The sequence below is a fragment of the Plodia interpunctella genome, chromosome 19, assembly GCF_027563975.2.
Source record: "Plodia interpunctella isolate USDA-ARS_2022_Savannah chromosome 19, ilPloInte3.2, whole genome shotgun sequence".
NCBI classification, from domain to species: Eukaryota; Metazoa; Arthropoda; class Insecta; order Lepidoptera; family Pyralidae; genus Plodia; species Plodia interpunctella.
In genome coordinates this window covers 1968014-1989881 of record NC_071312.1, presented here as the reverse complement: position 1 = coordinate 1989881, position 21868 = coordinate 1968014, and the positions used below count along the sequence as shown (strand labels likewise).

At 34.7% G+C, this 21868-nt stretch overlaps 3 protein-coding genes across 13 annotated transcripts in view; all 3 read right to left on the bottom strand.

Annotated features, from left to right (window-relative positions):
- MICU3 (Mitochondrial calcium uptake 3) overlaps positions 1 to 10953 on the bottom strand; it is a 66848-nt gene extending 55895 nt beyond the window's left edge. For all 3 annotated transcript variants that reach the window (XM_053759962.2, XM_053759963.2, XM_053759964.2), the window contains exon 1: positions 10713 to 10953. In XM_053759962.2, the coding sequence (XP_053615937.1) occupies positions 10713 to 10916 (204 nt within the window). In that variant the 5' untranslated portion in view covers positions 10917 to 10953. The remainder of the gene's footprint in view (positions 1 to 10712) is intronic.
- Positions 10954 to 12890: 1937 nt separating this feature from the next.
- LOC128678316 (uncharacterized) lies at positions 12891 to 14468 on the bottom strand. 2 transcript variants are annotated; one of them, XM_053759768.2, is made up of 2 exons: positions 13927 to 14468; positions 12891 to 13551 (listed from the first exon to the last, which is right to left on the bottom strand). In XM_053759768.2, the coding sequence occupies exons 1-2, from the start codon at positions 14290 to 14292 to the stop codon at positions 12985 to 12987; spliced, it is 933 nt and encodes a 310-aa protein (XP_053615743.1). In that variant the 5' UTR covers positions 14293 to 14468; the 3' UTR covers positions 12891 to 12984. The 2 variants fall into 2 exon arrangements, with proteins under 2 accessions (XP_053615743.1, XP_053615744.1); XM_053759769.1 differs by having other exon boundaries at positions 14005 to 14467.
- Positions 14469 to 15890: 1422 nt separating this feature from the next.
- Positions 15891 to 21868, bottom strand: part of bnl (branchless) — a 165016-nt gene continuing 159038 nt past the window's right edge. For 7 of the 8 annotated variants that reach the window (XM_053759554.1, XM_053759553.1, XM_053759555.1 and 4 more), the window contains one exon: positions 15891 to 20737. In XM_053759554.1, coding sequence (XP_053615529.1) covers positions 20234 to 20737 — 504 coding nt within the window. In that variant the 3' untranslated portion in view covers positions 15891 to 20233. The remainder of the gene's footprint in view (positions 20738 to 21868) is intronic. The other variant, XM_053759557.1, reaches the window with a different exon arrangement.

Below are 21868 nucleotides of genomic sequence, written 5' to 3'. Positions count from 1 at the left end.
AGCGCCGATCGTATCGTATCGTACAATCTTGATTGAGATTTATTAGACAAGACCACTGAGTCGGCTCACTCTATATAAATCAGTCTTTTATACTTCGGCAACATTTTCTACATACAAAGCAAAAACATCTATCCTCTATTTTCCTGATCATAGATTCTAAATTTCAACATCTTTTAGTTTACCATGAGTAAATTTAGCAGTTTTAGTTGGTAAAAGGCTATATCTTTCTTCCTTATGGTTGAAATGGTCAGATGATTTGTTTTGACCACTCGTTAACGCTTCTTAACGTCGCTCCGGTTATGTCAGACTGTTTTGTATCCAATTTAATTTTATGAGGTTCAATAAGCTCTCACATGGCATTTTATTAGTCTTTAAAACAACTGTATTCACAATTCAGATGGTTAACAATATTACTGAGAGAAATCAAGATCTGATTCGTTATAACCTGATTATAAAGACAAAATATCCATCGTAAGAATTGCTGACGAAAAAGCAAAATATATATTAAGATGCATTATGTGAACTACAGATAAAGACTTAGCTCTCTTAAAAGTGAATGAAGGTAACAGGAAAAAAGTTGTGGAAGATACACGATGCGCCGACACTAGTTACATAACCATTTTGGTACAGGACAAGAAGAACATGAAGACTTAGGTCGTGGAAAAATTACAATAGGGATAAATACAAAACTATGACATATTGTATGGAGAACTATAACTACATTTTTACATGTACTTGTGATCATCAATATATATAAAACTCTTCCGTTACTGAGTGACTGACAGACAACGACCGAAACTACTGGGCATAGAAAGCTGAAATTTGCCATGTAGGTTCCCTGGGGAGTGTAGGTGAGCACTAAGAGAGGATTCTTGGAAATTCTACCCCGAAGGGGGTGAAAGGGGTGAAAAACGTTTATATGAAAGTTCTACACCGTTGAAGTTAGTGACTTGAAAATTTGGATTTTAGGTGTTTGTAACAAATTAATGAAAACGTGTTTTAGATTTTTCTGAAAATTAAGCCTCAACCCCTTCAAAAGGGGGGTAAAAGACTGACTTAATACAATTTTCAAAATAAAAAGCTGAAAATTAGTAAAAGTACTCTACATAATTTTTCTTAAAGAATGATCGAGATTTTACTATGAAATTCACGCGGGCGAAGCCGCGGATAAAACTAGTATTCTACAAAGATGACATTCCATTATCAGGAAACAATTTGAATTTCAAATATACATATTATATAGATGAAAATTAAATTGATAAATGTTTAGAAAACGAAGCAGACGCACGCATCAGATTGTCATATTCAAATACGGCACAACCACGTAACGCCCTACGATTCAGTCATTACTGAGGACATCGGAGCCATCGCCACTAAACGTTCCATATTTCCATTATTAGTCATAAATTAATTAGATTATCCATTTAACTTTGAACTTAATAACACATATGTTATGGACCAAAATCGTTTGGGAGATAAAAGGTTTATAGGGGTAGATCTGGGAGGTGATTGGCTAACAAGATGCTTATCTAATAACAATGCGTGTGGCTCTGGTCAAGTTTGAACTATCGACGTATGAACTGGTAACAATCGAACATGCATGAGAAAGAAAGTAAAAAATGACACGAAGATCCTTTTGACGACTGGTTATTATTACTTATAAGCTTTGAACGGAACATAATAGATATTTTGAGTTAATGGGACGTAAAGGATAAGTACATGATACACTAGTTTGTAGCTACAATGTTGATAATACTAAAGAAATAAATTAATACATCATAAACTAAATACAAAATAGTGTCTAACCTTACAGATGACGTTGGTTGTCTTGTGTTGTGGAATGTTAAATTGAAACAGAAATAATGTGAATTCGTATAATTAAGTGAAATAAATATCAAAAGGAATAGAAACGCCGTTATGTGATGTTAATTATAACTATAATCATGTATGAATCTCTGCAAATGAAATCTTAACTACAGTTCTCCCGATGGCTGACTTTAAACAGTCATTAGTAGTGGATATTTGCAACGCGACGGGGGGCCGCGTGCCTGTCTACTTAGGAAAACGATGCCTCCTTCTGCGTGAACTTTAGGGTCATATACAATTTCTGTTAAGGGAATCATGATTTTCTTGTGATTGAATTTGGTCCCCTTCTAACTAGGAATTGGACTAAAATGGTTGCTTCTTGAGTTTTCTTATGTAAGACTAGATATCTTTACGGGGTAGATGATAACCTATATATGCTAATATATATTACTAGCTGCGCCCGGGGCTTCGCTCCCGTCGGAATATGGGGATAAAAGTACCCAATGTGTTATTCCAGGTAATTTTCTACCCGTGTACCAAATTTCATAACAATTGATCCAGTAGATAATTCGTGAAGAGGTAACAAACTTTCGCATTTATAATATTAGTTGGGATGTAACGTTTACATTCGTGAGTGGATTATGAGATGTCAAATCATTTCATGTTAATATATAATATAGAAATAAACAATCACACATAAATGAATGAACTATTTAACCTCTTGACGCCGTACATTTACAACAAATATCATCATCCTTAAAGCTCTTACCGTCTGTCAGTTCAGGATATGTTTACCCTCAACAACGCCCCTAACATATTTGTTTCAATGACCGATGCAACCTATTGTACGCGCCATTTCACCTTTTTTTCCACCATTCACAGCTCCATCGACTAAAATAGAATTCAATACACCTAAATTTAGAGCCCCTTTTCCATTATCAAGATCTTTATCACCGTGCTCCTCAAACGGTCCAACTGTGAAAGGAATTATTAAGTCACATGTATGTGGTTGATTGAAAAATTCCTTTGAGGGGATTTGGTTTAACTGTTTGTTTGTTTGTGACACCATGAGGGTCGGCGGTTGATTCCCTTGCGATTTATAGGTGGTGCTATTTCCGGAGATTATGGAGATTCCAAATTTGGTCGTTTTGGGTCTATTAGTTTATAGGGTTGTTCCATTTTGTTACTGTTTTGTTTGATCTCGATTGAAGTGTTATTAAACTTTGGTTTAGATGGAGGGTATAGTTGTATTGATACTTGTGTGGTTGGATGTTATTGGTGTACTCAAAGCAAAGTAAGATCGCACATTTAGATTACAACTCTTAGAGAAGAGGTTTTAATGCTGGGAATACCGCGAAATTTAAAGAAAGACAATATTTAAAATCTACTTAAATTACGATTTTATTATTAGATTTTTTGTGGTTAATTTAACGAAATTCACAGAAAAATGTATATGTTAATAAACTGATGTATTTTGGTATTCTTTATGGGCAGAACAGCTTCTTAGGTAAATACCCTTACTAAAATACGATTAATACCGCTATTAGTAATAAATAAAATATATTTATTAGAAAAAAAAAAACAATAGGTCAATTTTTGTCAGTAACAAGGCAATTTTGTGTTAATATTACATAATTAAAAACTAAATGTTATATCGATTTTTTTTGTTTCAATGATAACTATATTTTTATAGATCGAAATTCGAAATAAAAGAAATTCTTTCCAAAACAAGAACAGACACTACAAATGATTTGGTCAAACGTGACGGGGAAGTGGATAGCCCACTTGGTGGCAGACGTCAATCAATTAGGGACGTCAGTGCTAATCGTGTGGAAGTGAATTGGCTCTGAGGCAGACAGGGGAGGCTGATGGATTGGATTGGCCATTGCGGAGACGGGAAACACTTTTCCTGCAGATGTTTTTATACTCCAACTAGCGACCTGGCTCGGCTTCGCTCGTGGACGAGACCAGAGGACGGAAGCAGATGTGTTTAGGAGGAATAATAAACAAAGATAAATAAAAGTTCGCGACGAATTGGGAAATGACGAAAATAGAGAAGGTGTTAAGAGGACAATTATAACTATCATCACATCAATAGATAATCTGATATTTTGAGAATCTCATATTATGCGAATGAAGGGGCATACCTACGGACCTCCAAATAAAACAATTAATTTAAGATAATGTGTAAATATTCCAAATATGGTATTTTGACTGAAATAAAGAAATATTATCATTTATATATTTATTCACAATTCCACATGCTCTAAGACAAGTAAAGGGTAAAACCAATGAAAAAGGTATTGCTTCTCACTCTAATTTAAGTGTTTTCTCGGTTTCTTGCGACGTCGCCGGACCCAGTCCGTTTTGTTATTTTTACGCGACTGCAAATGAAGATTATTGTGTATTCTTGACTTCGCATGGTTTTCGGCTTCCTTACTTGTAAGACTATTGAGTCTTACAAGTAAGGAAGCCGAAAACCAACCACGTGTCAATACACGTGTAGTGTGTTATTATATATTAGATGTCAAGGATGATATCCTTGACGACATCTAATCCGCGAATACTTACGAAAAAAAAATAATAATATTCGTTTTGGATTTTATTTTTATGTTCAAAGAAGTCACGAACAAAACGCAAACACGAGATAGTAGGCGATTCAGCAACATGTCACATGTTCCCTGGTTCCAGAGAAAACCTTATATCAGCGTTTTGTTTTTTACACCGACGTGTTCACAGCCTGGTCAGGTCACTACTTTTTTCTTGTAGTAACACAATCCTCTGCATCGAACTTGACAGGTTGCGGGTTCACTACTATTGGTTCTCGACGGAGTTGAGTCGAGATTTGCTACGTGCTACGAAAGAAATGCCGCCTCGCTAATCGCTAACAACAACAACGTAGTCGTTGTTGGTAGTTACACATTGTTTTTGCCACTGGACTTCTTTCGTGGCGTAAGAAAAAGACATCAGATCAAGCAATTTAAATGTCTACAAAATACTGATATTGATCTATGAAAGCATTATATTATTTACTAGCTGCGCCCCGGGGCTTCGCTTCCCGTGGGAATTTCGGAATAAAAAGTACCCTATGTGTTAGTCCAGGTTATATTCCACCCGAAATACCAAATTTCATAACAATTGGTGCAGTAGATTTTGTGTGAAAGAGTAACAAACATACATTATATACATACACAACACACATTCTTACAAACTTTCGCATTTATAATTATAATTACTTATAAGCACTTATAATTACTTATAAGTAGGATTTACACGACTTACAACCTAGACCTGACCTGAATGATCTCACATCAAATGTACAACGCTTGAGCAACCCTTCCTTATCCTTAAAAAATACTACGTACCTACTAAAAATACTGACTATCACAAATGACCCCATGAGAAATAGCAATGATTTACAACAATCAGTTGTACCTACAAATAAACTGTTAATTAAAAGCAGAGCTAATCATTTAATCAATTTTTTTTTGTCTATTGTTTAAGTTCTGTAGATATTATTTTTACACACAACCGCCAATATACACACAAACTACACACTTTAGAATCAAATATGACTAACCATTTCATAATTTAGAGAAGTTATCGTGGGCAAAAACAGTTAAAAATGTATACTATCAAGTTTCATATCATGTTGTCCTTGTCATACATTCATATTACATGCAAAAAGGGCAACGTTTTTAGCGTGCTTGTACTTCAACTATAACTAACCAATACCCATATATTGCAATAAATAATGATTTTGATACAATTCCCGTCGATAGCGATAAAACAAATGGTAGTGCCTCACAGGTTCGTAACAAAACACTCAATGGCTCGCGATAATATCAAACGCACGATTAAAAGTAAATCAGTTGGACGCTCACGGTGACCCTAATGTAGCAACCCCTTGTAAACGTTATTGTCATTCACATTGTCCCTCAAACCCAGAGGTGGGTTACGTCCCGTATCTGCCCAGTTTCGGTGCAAAAAGTCGGGCGTAAACTCAACTTCAAGATGGTTTTGTGCCCGACTGTTTAGGAAGAAACCGCGGGCAAATATCGGGCGTAAACCAATCTATCATACCACATTAAGGGTGCTTCGGAGAAGACCACCAGCGATGCCCATTGATCTAGTTAAGTTCTAAAAACCCCTATTTTTTAGGTGATATAATGATATAATTTGTTGTCCCCTTTGTGTCTTAAAGACATATATTTCCATTCATTGTAGACAATATTACGTTAAACACTTGTCTGATTTATCAACACAGCCAAAACAAGAAAACTAGTTTTGGAAATTTTTTTTTAGAGAAATATAATATTTGACACAACATTTTATTGTATTAGGAGAACTAAATCTTTTTTCATTCCACGCGTAACAAAAGAAACATTTCATGTACACAGTTGAGGAGTTTCCTATTCCAGTGCCGATCGTAGTTGCAGGATAATAAGGCAAAGAGACATAATTCCATACTAATGTTAAATCTTTCTGTTCCGTTCTGTTCAATTTTAATGAAATTTGGTATGCATGTAGTAGTTAAAGACCTCCGTTCAAACACAGGCTTTTTCATAAATCAATCCCCAGATGACTGTAATGAGGGGTGAAACTTTGAAAGAATTTTTTTCTCATACAATGTTTCACCCCTAATTATTTTTTATAAATAATTTGAGCTAAATCTATATGTTCTTTGAAATTGAGTTGGAATATTCCACCTGAAGAAATATAGAAAACAAATTAGTATTATTCATTAAAAGTAAAAGCTTGTAACAAACATTATAGTCTGTTCTGTACGTTAGCATCATCATAAGATTGATTCCCGAAATCGCAAGGAATCTGGTGTTTGGAGTCAAATGTTTTCACAAAATGATTTGAATGTTGACAACAATAAAACTTAAGTATTTTTATTGTGTGTACTGTTCCATTAATTCTTCTTCATCCCTTAACCTCATTTCATTGTACTTTTTCATCCCTTGTTTATTTTGATATTAGCGGCCCGCCCCGGCTTCGCTCGGGTAAATTCATAATAAAAAAAGTACCCTATGTTACTCCTGAAGGTTTCGTCTATCTCTGTGCCAAATTTTATCAAAATCGGCCCAATAGTTTTTGAGTTTATACATTACAAATAAAAATTCAAATTTTCGCTTTGTTATATAAGTATATTATGGAAGTATGGATTTGCGTATAGGTCCATCAAATGCTGAGACTTCTATTAGTTTGTATTCAAATGTAAAAATTGTCATTTCTTTGCTGAACAAAGTATTTCTTTATTTATTTATTTATCAATTTATGTACACAATAAACTTAAAATATAAATTACATTATAAAAATGAGTACAAGGGAGCTACTTATTTCATATGAAATCTCTTCCAGTAGACCCTTTCCCGTTTCTTTGTTGTAGTTATTCTTACAATTTTGATCTAATTTTACCCTAATCGTTACGTTTTGTCGTGCAAAAGTCCCTGTATGAGTCACCAATAACAGGAAAGCCTTAGAATAATTTAGGTACTTATAAATAATTCATTTGAAGTATCTCTGCGGTGAAACAACCTAGAAATGGATGCGACATTGTGTGCGAAATTGATTTAGACTATATTCTACGATGACAATAGCATTAGTCATATAAATTATGATGAATGTAGAGAATCCAAGCCAATTGTGTATTTTTACAAGCTTTTATAGTAACTTGTCCTGTTTGTGTGTTCGTGTGGGTAAAATCATGTCGCTTCAGGTCACATCACCTGATCGGGATGGTGCACACAGGAACGGCTCCCATCGAGGGAATTCCTCAACGGTTTAATGCACGGGCATGATTTTTTTTTGTTACGCGTTGAATGCAGCGACAGTAAAATCTTGCATCAAATAACTTTTTTTTTTTTTGAAAAAAAGTTATACTCGAAAATGTAATACCTTGTTCGCATAATACAATTATTTTACAGTATCCGACATAAAGCCCATTCAAGATATATCATTTAAACTTTTCTGAGTTAAACACCAAACAAACTTGGCGTTGACACAACCGAGCACGTAATATGCGTCAATGATACAAATTATACGAGATGGCACATTTGATCTGTCACGTAGCGTATGTAACGCTCGAATCATCATTGATTTTATTGATGAGCTGACTAATCTTCCACTAAAAAATATATAAAGATAACCAAGGACTTCATTTAAAACTAGATGTAGCCCGGGGCTTCGCTCCCATGGGAATTTTAAGATAAAATATAGCCTATAGCAATCTTGGATAATGTACCTTTCTAATGGTGAAAGAATTTTTGAAATCGGTTCAGTAGTTTCGGAGATTACCCGCCTCAAACATACATACTCACAAACGCTTACCTCTTTATAATAATAGTATAGATTTCTAACTGAATAAAATAACCCATATCCATCCTGATATTCCATTATACATATTGGTGAAAGAATTTTTGAAATCGGTTCAGTAAACAAACACGTCCTCTTTAGTGTAGGAGTGTAGATTATTATGGAAAAAAAAAATGGTTTTGATCAACCCTAATCCTAGTCAAACCATATCGTGGTTTTGTAGAACTTTTGTTAAACTCATGCATGTACTGTAAGGAAACCACTAAGTACATAATATAAAACAAAGTCGCTTCCCCCTGACTGTCTATCATTATGTATGCTTAGATTTTTAATTTTTTTTAAAGACTCAAGAGGTGTCATCCACCTTCTTTGGGAATGTTATTGTTGCCTATCAGCTGTCAAGGTTATGTGTCCCTTAGTCGCCTCGTATGACATCCGCGGGAGGATTTGGAGTGGTCCTATTCAAGGGCGGGACCTCTTCAAGTTTTATATAGAAAAGATTGGTTTAGGAACTAAATCAATCCTCTTGAATCTTTCTTGAAGAAGCAGAGTATCATTCATCTCTGAAAAAATAATTGAGAAACTCATGCGGGCAGAGCTGCGGTCAAAAGCTGCCGTAATCACATCACACATGTGAATATTAAACGTCGGAACTTGAATGAAACAAGATCCGATCGAGATATAGTATGAAAAGCTGAAGTTTATTCAATTAACTAGCTGACACATCATTTTGCAACTCAATGGAGGCAAAGTGACTGTCAAAAATTGTTTGATTTGTAAGATAAGGCGCTTGTATGCAGTTTTGATGTTGTCTTTTTAAAATTCTCGATCTTACGAGACACGAACTACGAGTTTTAATATACATAACATAGGTACATGATATTATGCCGGCTACACACTATGCGGACACACCAGATACCTAGTGTGTAGTCGGTATACCGGCTTAAAAACCGGAGATGAGAGAGAGAGATGAAGTTACTCACTTTTTCTTACGATTACATGTGAACTATCTTCACAGTAAATGTTCGAATCGTGAATTTTGTTAATAAATGAAATAGTTACTACTATTAAACCTATTATTATTGAAACCTATTATTTAATTACGAAAGTAGCTACATAATGTAATTTTTAAATTTATTTTGCTGTAAAATCATAAAAAAAGAGCAATCGGAACATAAGTATAATCCTATTATTCATTAAAAAAAAACGTTATACTATAAGCTCCAGCCTTATCTTTATAAGAATAACGGGGTAAAACTAGAGAAATCAATCTTGGCTTTTATTTTTTTAAACACACAGACAATCTGTCTGATTAATACATCTGTCAAATCGCCGCAACTTTTCACACAATTTAACATTGCTCCAGTATGTGAGTAATGTCTCCGCTGTCTTATTAACGATTACCACCCCGGGATATCATTAGAGCGTTTAACACGTGTTTAGTTTAAAAAATAAAAACCGGTCAAGTGCGAGTTGCGGAACATACCGTAGATTCCGTAGAATTCGTATTATTACAGTTTTCACATTGATTCAAAGTCAAAATTTGCTGTAGACAATGCTACTTGCAAAATTATATGATTGCAGACAAACAGAAAGTACAATCAAGCTTTTTTCTCCTGTGAAATTGCAAGCAAGGATACCTTGACCTTACATATTATAAAGAAAGTCATGTCGCGTCTATCTGTCTTAATAAACGCGATAAACTCAAAATATTTTTGTAGATTTTTACCAATGGATAGGTACCTAAAACTTAATTCCTGTGTAAGGTTTACGTGTATAGGTAATTTATTTGAGTTTAATCCGAGAGAAGCTGGGACGGGCCGCTAGTTGGGTAATTCATTTGCGATGTATGGTCATATCATATCTTTTGATCGCGTCAAACAAGTTTGATTTTTTAAGAGACCGTGGACCTGAGTTTTTCATACCTACTCGGTAATAACTATACATAACCCTAAAACTGAGAAATTCTACCAATTCTCATATGTTATTGATTGCGATCATTAGTTATAGAGTGGGTTCCGTGCGAGTTCTAACATCGAGAGCATTGGAACTGTGCCGCCATTCTTGTGGTTGGCGAAGACAAATTGATTCCATTTGCAGACAATTATTTTTACTTAAATAGGTAGTCAGCAGTGTGAAGAGTAAGTACATCTGCGCCCTTACGCTTACCTTCATAATAAACATAGGAAGTCATCACGAAATATAATAAATCCATTTAAACTAATAATATTCTTTCTAAAAAAAAAAACAACCCAGTTATATTTGCCTAATTTAGTTAAAGACAAAATTTTAATCATAACACATCTTCTACGAGGTTAAATATGTTCGCACGTGTAGTGGAAGTCCTGTTTTGAGTATTTTTATTGCATTGCGACCGCTTGCATGTTTTTGAACGGACACATAAATGTCAATTGCTATTTATAAACAAGCAGTGCGGCTGCGCGAAACACGTCTATCATGACATAACTACGTCAGTAAATGCATTATTTTCCTTGTATTATAATAAAACAATACTGTATCCACATAATTTGAAGGCTTATTCACCCAGTAAACTAGTCATAAATATGTAAACAATCTAGACTTACCTTTGCTTTGAGTGCGTAGACTGTGCTTGCATTTCCATAGGTTTTTACTGCGTAAAACGTGAACCCACCACCCAAAACACATGCACATGTTGTCAACACATTCTTGTAATTTTTATTCACTTTGAAATTACTTAAATTACGCGTAAGAATCGGGGAAAATTGCAATTTTAATAATCTACTTGAGGAGCGGCTTAGCGTGGCCATGTTGGCAGAACAGCTGAGATTGACATGTGCGAAAGAGATAGCAGATAGAGCCGCGACACGAGATGTGAAATTGCGCATGCGCGTGGAGATCTCGATGTAATTTATTTTAACCAACTTGAAAAAATGAGATGATTTGTTTTGTCTATCGTGCAATGTAGTGTTTCACACGAACATAAAAAAGACATAGGTACATAGGTTAGGTGTCTTTAAAGTAATTTATATACTTATTCCCCTGGATATTATAAAGATAGACGTAGATTGACCTTCAACTTGACAGATGTTTATCAATGTATAGAAACAGTTTTCATGTCGAGTGTTTATTCGATAAGAAAATCACGGTATAGATAAACAGTATAGACCAGTATAAGTATCTAACACAAATCTATGATGATTTTCCTTGCAAAAGACAGGACGCGTCTACCAGAATGCCTAGGACATGTTGGCAGGAGCGGCTCTAGTTCATGGTGCCCACATATTCAACGCATAAGAAAATCACGGTATAGATAAACAGTATAGACCAGTATAAGTATCTAACACAAATCTATGATGATTTTCCTTGCAAAAGACAGGACGCGTCTACCAGAATGCCTAGGACATGTTGGCAGGAGCGGCTCTAGTTCATGGTGCCCACATATTCAACGCTAGGGTCAGTGACGAAGCGTGGTCATTGCCGCCTCGGGTCGGATTATAATTTGCCGCCCCTCAGGTGGGCGACACGTGGGTGTTTTATAACTCGCGCGCGACTGGCTGTATCTATTCAGTATGTACAAGTTAAGTAAGAGTATTTTTCCGGATATGGCACGATTCCGCAGTGACTCAGAGGACGTGTGAATCTTGAATGGTACAAAAAACAGTTTTGCCGCCCTTCATGTTACTACATCTGTTTTAGCCAAAACCACATACTTGGCTAACCAAATGGTTTTACCCGACTGCATCAGAAAGGTTAGGTATGTTTCATCATTGTCTGTTTGAAGAAAACAGTTCTGGCAGTTGACTCCATGCCACCGCTTATTGATTCAATAGAAGCTAGAATGACATAAATTATCTAGAATAGTCCCGCCCCTCATAGCAACAATTATAACACATCCTGGTTGGTTATGAGCTGAACAAACTGACCTGAATACTGGCTCCATTACGTCTTTCTAAGATGTGCATGGCCTACGTAAGCAGGGTGCATTGTGCACAATATGCATTTTGGACATAAATTAGGTTATACCTGTACATACTAAATTCTCAAAATTTAAATGTTTTCTCATTTTGTATTAATAATGTACGAACACAGAATTTATAACACGTATGAATGATTGTTGGCCTTACAAATAAAAAAAAAATATAATTTATGCCCCACCACAAAGAACATAATCTCAGTTCTATTTTTGAATTTAATAAAATTTATTTTAGGTTCCCTTCCACAAAATTTATTTTTTCAAGCATGCACTGGTATCAGGATGGATATATTCAAGTCGCCGGAGGGCATCTGCCATACATCACTTATACGAAAACCGCCATCTAGTTTAGTCACATACATGTTCTTTACACAACTTAATGCCGGCGATACAATCGGCAAACAGTTCGCCAAACTTTTGGTGATTCGACATAGTTTATACTTGTTTAAAAACTCTCTCATACAAACTACGCTATGCTATGTATGTTCATTCGCGTCGACTTCTGAGTTTGGCGTTAGTGTATTGCCAGCATAGGTCTACCAATGTGCAGGTTTTCTCTCTGTTTTCATCACCGGAAGCAAGTGGTGGTCTCATAGGGAATGGGTAAGATTCGAACCTGGGACCTTTCGATCACAGGCAGTCACAGACAGTCTTAACCAATGGTGACCTCGGTTTCGAATCTTTAAAAATTAAAAGAAAGCAATAGGATAGGATTCAAGGATTTGAACCCAGGTGATGAGGAACCCAATCTGGGAAACTGATTTTGAATTTAATTGCAACAGAACTTAACAGAATTACAATACAGAAAAACCTTGCAACATTTTATTAATTATTTGTTGAATCTGAAATCTCAATTTCTTAATATACAAAATTATAACAAGATATCTCTCAATAAAGATAAACTATTCAATGCTTTGGTTTGGTTCATCCTCCCTTTGGTCAATAACCTCTTCAGTTTGCACATGCGTCTCAAACTCCTGGTGAATCTGTGACTCCGGCTCAGGTTCCTGTGCGTGAACGGAGTACATCAGGAGCCGTTTCACAGCATCTGCATTATCATATGCTCCATACTCTGCTTGCCACAAAATCGTTGTGATCAATTGCTGCAAATTCCCTCTTGTACGTGGAGTCTTGAACTTTCTTAACTTATTCGCTACATACTCCCCGAATACGGAATACTCATCCTTATAACTATCTAAGACTATAGGACTCGGTGTTGGTTTTGGTTCATTCTTTATTACCCGAACATATGACTGCCTTCTCGGAGGAGTTAACACTTCACGTTTAATTTTTCTGTATGCCATTTTCTTGCGTTTTGGTTCATATATTGGAGCATATGTTTCGTCTTCCAACCATTCTTCATCTGATCCCCTTAATCCAGATGAGTTGTGTAATTGTCTGACTAAATTTAATGTAGCTTCTGTTTCCTCATTGTCGTTTTCCCCATCAGATGCTTCTAAAACATCAATCTGTAAAAAAGCAAAATCAATCAGACATTGTTTCTATTATTTTATTAGTAATCTTTAACTTTAATATTTTGTTTTTACCAGTCACACCATAGTAATCATGTAATATTGGATATCAGAACTCAAGTGAGTCGTTTGTATGTAAATGATATATAGAACTATACAGCACTGTATTGATTTTTCTTATACCTAACAGTAAAAAAAAATATTTTAAAACGATTCCTTTGATTAGATTGTTGCGATCGATCTAGTTTGATGTTCGATAAATCTGATTACATCACAATCTAGCCAAATCGATTGGAAATCGATTCGTTATCACTTATCATTTACGATAACAAACACTATGATAGGTATGTACCTAAACAAAAGCATAAATACCCTTTGGATTTCAATTTTTGGAATCGCTTGCCCTCCGGTTGAGATCCTTGGATTATCAACTGATACTGAATAACGTACATTTTTATCTTTGTTGTAGGCCCGTGAATATTTCCTCCGTTTTGGTGAAGTCGTTGATTGATTTGTATCTTCGTCGTCAATCCTGAAATTTGCTTCGTCCAGAGTCTGGTTCTGAGCCAATTCCCATTGCAAAGGATGCTTATTAACCATATGTGATCTCAAATTTGTTGTATTTCCGAAAAATTTATACTGCGTTTCACATAATTTACACAATACGGCAAGACATCTCTTGCTTTCATTTTCAATACGATCAAAAAACCGCCACACAAGCGATGAACATTTCTTCATGGTGATCCAAATCCAATACTTGTTTTGATATCCAATTTGCCGCCGAAATTGAGATGGTAAAACGATTATTGAACGCGTATCGAATCGAAAGTTATCACGAGTTGAAAATTATTCAACAAAATGGCGATCGAATAGCATCGACAACGTCAGTATCGAGCGCTTCGTCTCGGCTCGGCTGGCAAGCGACTTTTGCTCGATATGTTGATAATATAAGGTAGGTAAATGTAAATTGCAAATAGAACCTTATTTCAAAGCGATAAGGTTATTACTACAATATGACTTATACGTTAGGTGTAATCATGTTGTCAGGACTGTGAGATTATAGTTATCTCACTTGCTCTAATGATACAAACATATAGCTTACCTTGTCTATGTGGCGTTATTACGTACAATGCTGCCAACTAGACAACGAAAATGTTAAGAGTTAAGAGTAGATCAGTGTTGCCAGTACTTGTTATTTAATTTTCAACCTCAAAAAAGGTTCTCACTATGTCTTTGCTTTTTAAAATATTGTACCTATCTAAAGTTTTTTTTTTTACTATGCTTTAACATGTACAAAAATCTAGGCTGTACAATTACTATGGACGTTAATACGTTGTTGTCAACTGTGATAGCGATACTTGTACCTAATAGCTATTCTTGTTTTTATAAATATTCATAGCTACAATGGCTATTATTTCGAACAAATACATTTTCTATAACATTTTTGTAGAAGTTCATCAATAGATCTGCTAGGTACTGGTAAAGGAAAACATCGAAAAAAACACCTTTGCCACATTGGAAAGTCATTTTCTTTAATACTTACATTTCTTTTCGTCTAATATGCCTGTCAACTATCTGATACCCAAACATTCTACTTCAATAAAATACAGTGATTTTTAACCCCCGACGAAAGGAAGTCTGTGTAGGTATCTGTATGTCTGTCCGTGGCATCGTAGCAGCCAGATCCATTCAGATTTTGATCTGTTTTTTTTTGAAAAATAATCTATTTGAAAATGTTCTTAGCTAGGTATATTTGGAAAATGTTTTAAATCGTTTGGAAAACGTCAGCTCTTATCTAGATAATGAGATTATTTTTTTAAATTTAGTTTTTATTGACTTTTTTGGATAGAGGTCTCGCCACTAAAAAGGCTCCACTAGACGGTGGCGCTAGTGTCGCTGACAATAACAACATAACTAAACTGACTGTAGTTCTATATACTGCCGCGGGAGATTTTTCGTGGCGCGGACTCTCTCTGCTCTATTTCATCATCCATACATACCTAAAGTAAGTCCTGGCATTAAAAAAGTTAAAGCCACTGATATAAAAACATTACATTGAAGGTGAAAGCATACTTGAAGCCAATTTTTGTCATGGTCGCACTTTACAATATTTGACATTGACAGAATGAGACAAAACATACTTTAGCGCATTGACATAGAAAAGGCCGGGGCGCGGCTCTTTAGAGTTTATTATACTTTTTTATAACAGGAAAAATGTAATGTTCTTGTATCTGTGGTAAGTTTCCAAGTAGGTATTATTCCAGTAAGATTATGTAGTTAGGTACCTACCTACGTAAACTTAGTGGAACAATACAGTTTTTAAATGAAACAACAAATTGTATTCATAGAATAATTTTATTTTATTTGTTGGTAAAAGAGGTTGTAAAAAGTTTATTGTCTATAATCCATCAATCTTTTGGTAAAACTACGTAGCTCTAAAAATGTGAATCACTACTTTAGAAATATCTAAAGAATGTTCAAAATTTTAAAATCCGAATCGAAAAATTTGTACAGACAGCATAGATATAAATTTCACTTCATCATCTTTATTCTCGTTTTATTTTGAAAAAATCGTACAAATTCCGAAGTCTAGGTAACCTACTTAAAATTGGATAGATAGGTACTAACTATATATTTTATAATTTATGTTTTTTTTTTTTTTAATTCTGCAGATATTTGGCCAGAATCAACACCAAGTGTTTAAATTATTATTATTGAAACGAGGAAGACGGTAAAATTGTGCGAATGAGTGAATAGGAACGTCGTCAGACCCAATCAACAGATCGGCCACGTTGTTGTTGTCAACGACTCTAGATCCACGTCTTCGTCCACGGGATTTATTTACTCATTGTTCTAAAGGCCAATATTCCCAATTAAAAAAAAAAATATCATGTATTTTTTTTTACTTCGCGCCTACCTACATAGTGTATGTACCTAATTCTTGACCATATTATGATAAATTAATTACTAGCTTTTGCCGTGAATTTATCTAGGAAAGCGGAACGACAGACAGACAGACAGACATATGTGCAGACAGACAGACTTTCGCATTTATAATATTTATTAGTATTATATATCATATATAATGAATATTATATTATATATAGTATGGAAGTATGGATCCCAAGAGGAAATCAAGTATTTTACCCAAATAGGCTTTAAATTAATATAACTAGACGCGTGGTGGCGTGTTGAGCCAAGTTCAAGAGAAAAGCACTAGTAATGGCGACCGACGACGAGGCTGTATAAAATGATGAATATAGGTATCTATCTATGCTACAGTCTGTAAGCGTGTTTTGTAAAATATGCATTTAGCAAACACGAATTAAATGTATCGAAATTATTTTATTAATACTGTTTGACTCTTCTTGTCCATCCTATAAATTAATCATGATTTGCATTTTTTTTTATTTTTCACAAATAAATATCCGAAGCAACGTTTTCCAAAATTGCTAAAAAGTATATTTTAGCAATCTGACATTTGTTTCGAAATAATTTATTATTGTACAGATATTAATAAATCTATTGTAGTATCGGTAGGCATAGCCGGGCGGGCTAGGTAGTATGGCACATGCGTACATAATAAACTTACGTCTCATATTTTTACACCATCGTAGGGGTCATTGTAAAATCACATTATTTTCAATATATATATATATATTTTTCACTTTTCCATATTAAAAAAATGTCATCGCTTTTTAATCATCATGATATTAGTGCATTTAAATTTTATTTTACAATATTTCTCTTAAAGTTAAAATTATTGGATTTTCATTTTCAGCTTACTTGTCACAGATGTTATTTTAGATCGCTATTGTTAGGACAAAAAATTTATTCCTGACAAAGTAAGAAAAAACAAGACATGAGTTAAATAAACAATTTTGTGTAGGTAGGTATTATGATAATAGGTACTATTAAACATTTTTGAAAGGTAATGTGATTTTACCGTATCTATCTGCGCCTCCTCGAACCACGGCATCGACATCGGAACAATCAGTGGCCGTCTTTATCACTTACAATTTCTATTCAATATAAAACTACAAAACTAGATACTGTATCGGAGAAAAGTTTTTACAATACCGAAATACTGCTTTAAACTAACATAAAGATAGATTTGAATTAATTTAGTATAACAATAACGAGTCACGTATTAAATATATCCGTATTTCGAATAATTTATTTAACGAAAGTGACGAAAAATCCACGCTCGAGGCGACTGGCAGCGCGAGCGCCAAGTTCGGAAAATTACAAAAATATGCATAAGTAAATGCTGAGACGAGTCGCGATTTTGGGTCGCTTTCGTGACTATGTTTCTTTATACATACATAAATAAATTCAGGATTCATTCATCTATTATCCTTAGGTACATTCATAAAGCTTACTGACAATATTCCATCTTAAGTATATCATCAGTCAATTATTGTTGAAATTGCGTTTTAATTGCGACATATTAATGCATTTCATTTTATTTAGTATAAAACTCGTGTAATTGCAAATAAATTATCTTTGTCCTTTGAATTATGTGAAAATAATAAAAGTAAATAGTAAAATATGAGCATAATTTGCATCACGAATCAATGAACATTGGTTTATTACCAATGTTCACTGATTCATTATCTGGCGTTGCCAAATTGTGAATCGGCGTTGTTGAATGTATCTTTGCATCTGCACATAAATGCAAAGATCTGATAACATAGGCCAGCAATATATTCATTTGATTCATAGAAATATAATTACCTATATCAATGTAATTTTCTATAAATATAATTATTTGTAATTTGAATCAGTTAAATCGATAAACTTGATAATAACTACGTCTTTTAAGTTAAAATGACTGACTGACTCCCGACAGGCCAAACAAATAGCCAGAATATTGTATAGAAAACAATTAATATATAATTGAATTAAATCAATTGAATTATTTACCGGGAAACTCAATATGTACAGACTCACTGATGATATACCTCAAGAATTGACAGCAGTACAAAATCTACGCACATAGTAGATTGCGAGGGACATCGAAATGTAGAATGTTATCGTGAATCCATCCAATCACAATATTTGCATTGACATACACACTATACACATCGCATACGCACATATTGTTACCGAACGGACTAAAATATAATACAAATTAATTGGCTCACTAAAAGTAACAAGCGTATGAAATCCTACATATCTACATTCAGTTGGAACTACGGGGGAAAGAGAATAAAAAAACATCAACTAAAACGTTAACAAAATACACTTTCTCTATGGAAAATAAATAAATTTACAAATTAGATACACGTTTTAGACCTACACACTAGTAGTCACATCTCCGCTGTTAATTTTTATCACTACATCCATTTTGGTAGACGTGTTGGTAGTAGCGGTCGAGTCTTGCGCAATTATTATGTAATTAATTGTGTCTTTAACTAGTTAAAATCCAGTTTAAACTGGTTTAAATTCGGCTGGACGCCGTGGTATTTCGGTGAGTTATGAATTATGGCATCCAGAGACCGCTATAAGACTCGCCGCTCACCAGCGACATCTTTCATCTTACACATTACAGAAGCATGCCGTTACGCCGCGCTACACTTTATCCTATCATAGCCTAGACCGAAACCAACATTAACTACATTACTCAGTCCATTTTTCAGTCAATTTCTTACGAAATTACACCTCAACACACCCAATCTAAGTACAAAAGCTTCTCTAGATTCTGATTGTGACAATCCAAGCCATTCATATGCAGATCAGTAATGTGGACTATAAAAATAAAGTAAAACTAATTTTCGTTTTAATATCCATGTCCAGCACGCAGCTATCAAAGGAATTAAAGTGATAATTTCTTAATTTGAATACGCTTCTGAGAGCACTTTGTAAACGTGGAAAATTACGAGCGTTTAAGATTTTTTAGGCCGATAAATGCTTTTTGTAACGGAACCGATGATGTCTCGTATCAAATCCATTAACAAATCACTTAGATGAAATTAAATAGAAATTTAAGAAGACAACCAACATATGGATTTCGAAGATTTCACTAAAATATCGCTATTCTATATGACAGTCCATTTGGCTTATGACCCAGGCTGTAGATACCTATTTAGTCACCATCATAAACAACGGTATTTGGAGACGTATTTGGATCATCACAAACGAAATTTTTAGCCATCATCTAACACTGTTCCACCTTACTCAACGTTAATCACAAATCTTTAACAAAACATCTTGTTATTTATCGAATATGATTTATCATCTACATTAATAATTTCATGATAAGTAACAGTAACTAAGACAATTGGAATCTTGCCGATAACCTAAGTTTTAAAGCGAACTAGGAATATAAATTGAGATAGATAATTTCAGTAGCTTTGGTAGAATAATATCATTTAGTTTATTGTTGAGCTGTTATGCCTTATATTTGTTCGTTTTGACTCGACAATTGAGTATTAAAAGTATTATGACTACAAGGAAATAGGAGGTACTAGAGGTTCATAAACTGAGAAAAGAACTAAGCCACCGTTCGATGTTTCGAACGAAGGAATTCTAAGAGAGCAATGATGAATTGTCGCTGAGAGCAAGTGCGGTGCTGCGCACATTGCAGGAATGATATAGAGATTCTTTATATGTGTAAGTGTGGAACCGTGCTAGTGTGCCAGCGCAACGGCTGCTGAGACCGCGACCAGGGATCCACTCACGAGGGTGTGACCGCCTCCTGCGCGGTCGCCGAGCGAAAAAACTCGACATCCGTCGTGGATATCGTCGACATCGTCGACTCGTCCCAGTACATCTCCGTCGTGGTCGTCGTCCCGTTTTCGTGTTTTCTTCTCGCCTTCGGATGCCGTTTCTTTTTCGCAATGTTAACTTTCTTGTGTTTCCGCTTGTGCCTTAGGTTTTGCTTCTGTATCCTCATCATGCAATTTCTGTGTCTAGGTGGAGGTCTTTTGATTTTTCCTCGATGCCGCCGTGGGGGGCATTGTGTCGGCTTGTGTCCGTGTCCATCCCATCGTTTCGTGAGGGTCAGGGCGTACGTGGACAGATTCCCTAGCTGCCGCGAGACCGGTATCTGCGTCCGCCGCGACCGGCCCCGATTGTCTAACGCTAAAAACGTCTTCTTTCCATTGCGTATCCGCGAATATGTGTTGTAGTTATTCTCTTCTAAATGTTCCGCAAACAGACAGTCGTCTGAGAGATCCTTCTGAAACAACAGAGAATTTATTGATTAGTTTTGATTGAAGGTTGCTACTTAAGTTACTAAAACTACAAAATCATTCATTATGTAATAATTTTGATGATTCAACGGTTCCCATTTAAAATCTACAATTTTAAATGGGAACCGTGGAAGACTTTCCTGTTCAAAGGTAATTTTCTAATTTTCGCTGACAACCAATCTTAGATAAGTGGAACGTGTGGCTGTAGTAAAATAATTCGAGATTATTAGTTTAAATCGTGTTAAAATATATTTTCTTAAAGACAAGAAGTACCTGGCAGACTATACACAATCCAGGTACAAGAATACAATATTTATACAAACAGAAATCGGATCAGCGTCGCTTGAAAGCGGACTCGAACTGGTCGTTAGATCAAGTCGTATTAAATTATTGACTGTTCAGTTTTATTTACATTAAACTTAATTGCTTGCTTCTTGTCAATGCATTATATCTAGAAACGAATCTTAAAGCAGCAGTTTCTATTACAATAATTTAAGGGCCGATATGACTGTTGAATTGAATAAAACTGGAGTTTGTATTACAGAAAAGTGACAATTAGAATATTTACAATACAATACCGTAAGTATAATACGTATACAGTATCGGTATAAAATAATACAGTAGTGTATACACACATATAGACCAGTGGCAGGCTTATTGCTAAGCAATCTCTTCCAGCCAATATTTGTTTAAATTGTATTTCTCATCAAAATACAAACATTGATGATTTGATCAAATTATTCTAAATCTAGATCGAAGACGATAGGTTATGACACACCTATGTAATTTACTTAGCTGTCATCGCACAATAATTTATAACTTTTTAGTAAATATTTAAGTATAAAATAATTCTTATTTGCCATAAGACAATAACTAAATGGTAGGATAAAATTGAAAATATCCGGATTTGAAAGAGAATGTGAAATGTTTTAATTTTTATTTAATATATTTTTCGAATATGTTACTTTTATCTTAATCTCCTTTTGAGTCTAGACTAATTTGCATCGATATTGTTGTCGTTACAGCTTATCTAAGCCATAAATTCACTTTCATTTGTGTAGTGCATCGTGCAATTCCTTAATGGTCGATGTTAGGGTATAATAACGACTATTTCTATC

Bases quoted from the DNA above. Each gene is read 5' to 3' on its own strand.
- LOC128678316 (XM_053759768.2), bottom strand. From the start codon at position 14,292: ATGAAGAAATGTTCATCGCTTGTGTGGCGGTTTTTTGATCGTATTGAA. The intron at 13,552-13,926 runs GTATTTATGCTT...GCTTTTTTACAG, and splicing joins CAAAAATTGAAATCCAAAGG to ATTGATGTTTTAGAAGCATC.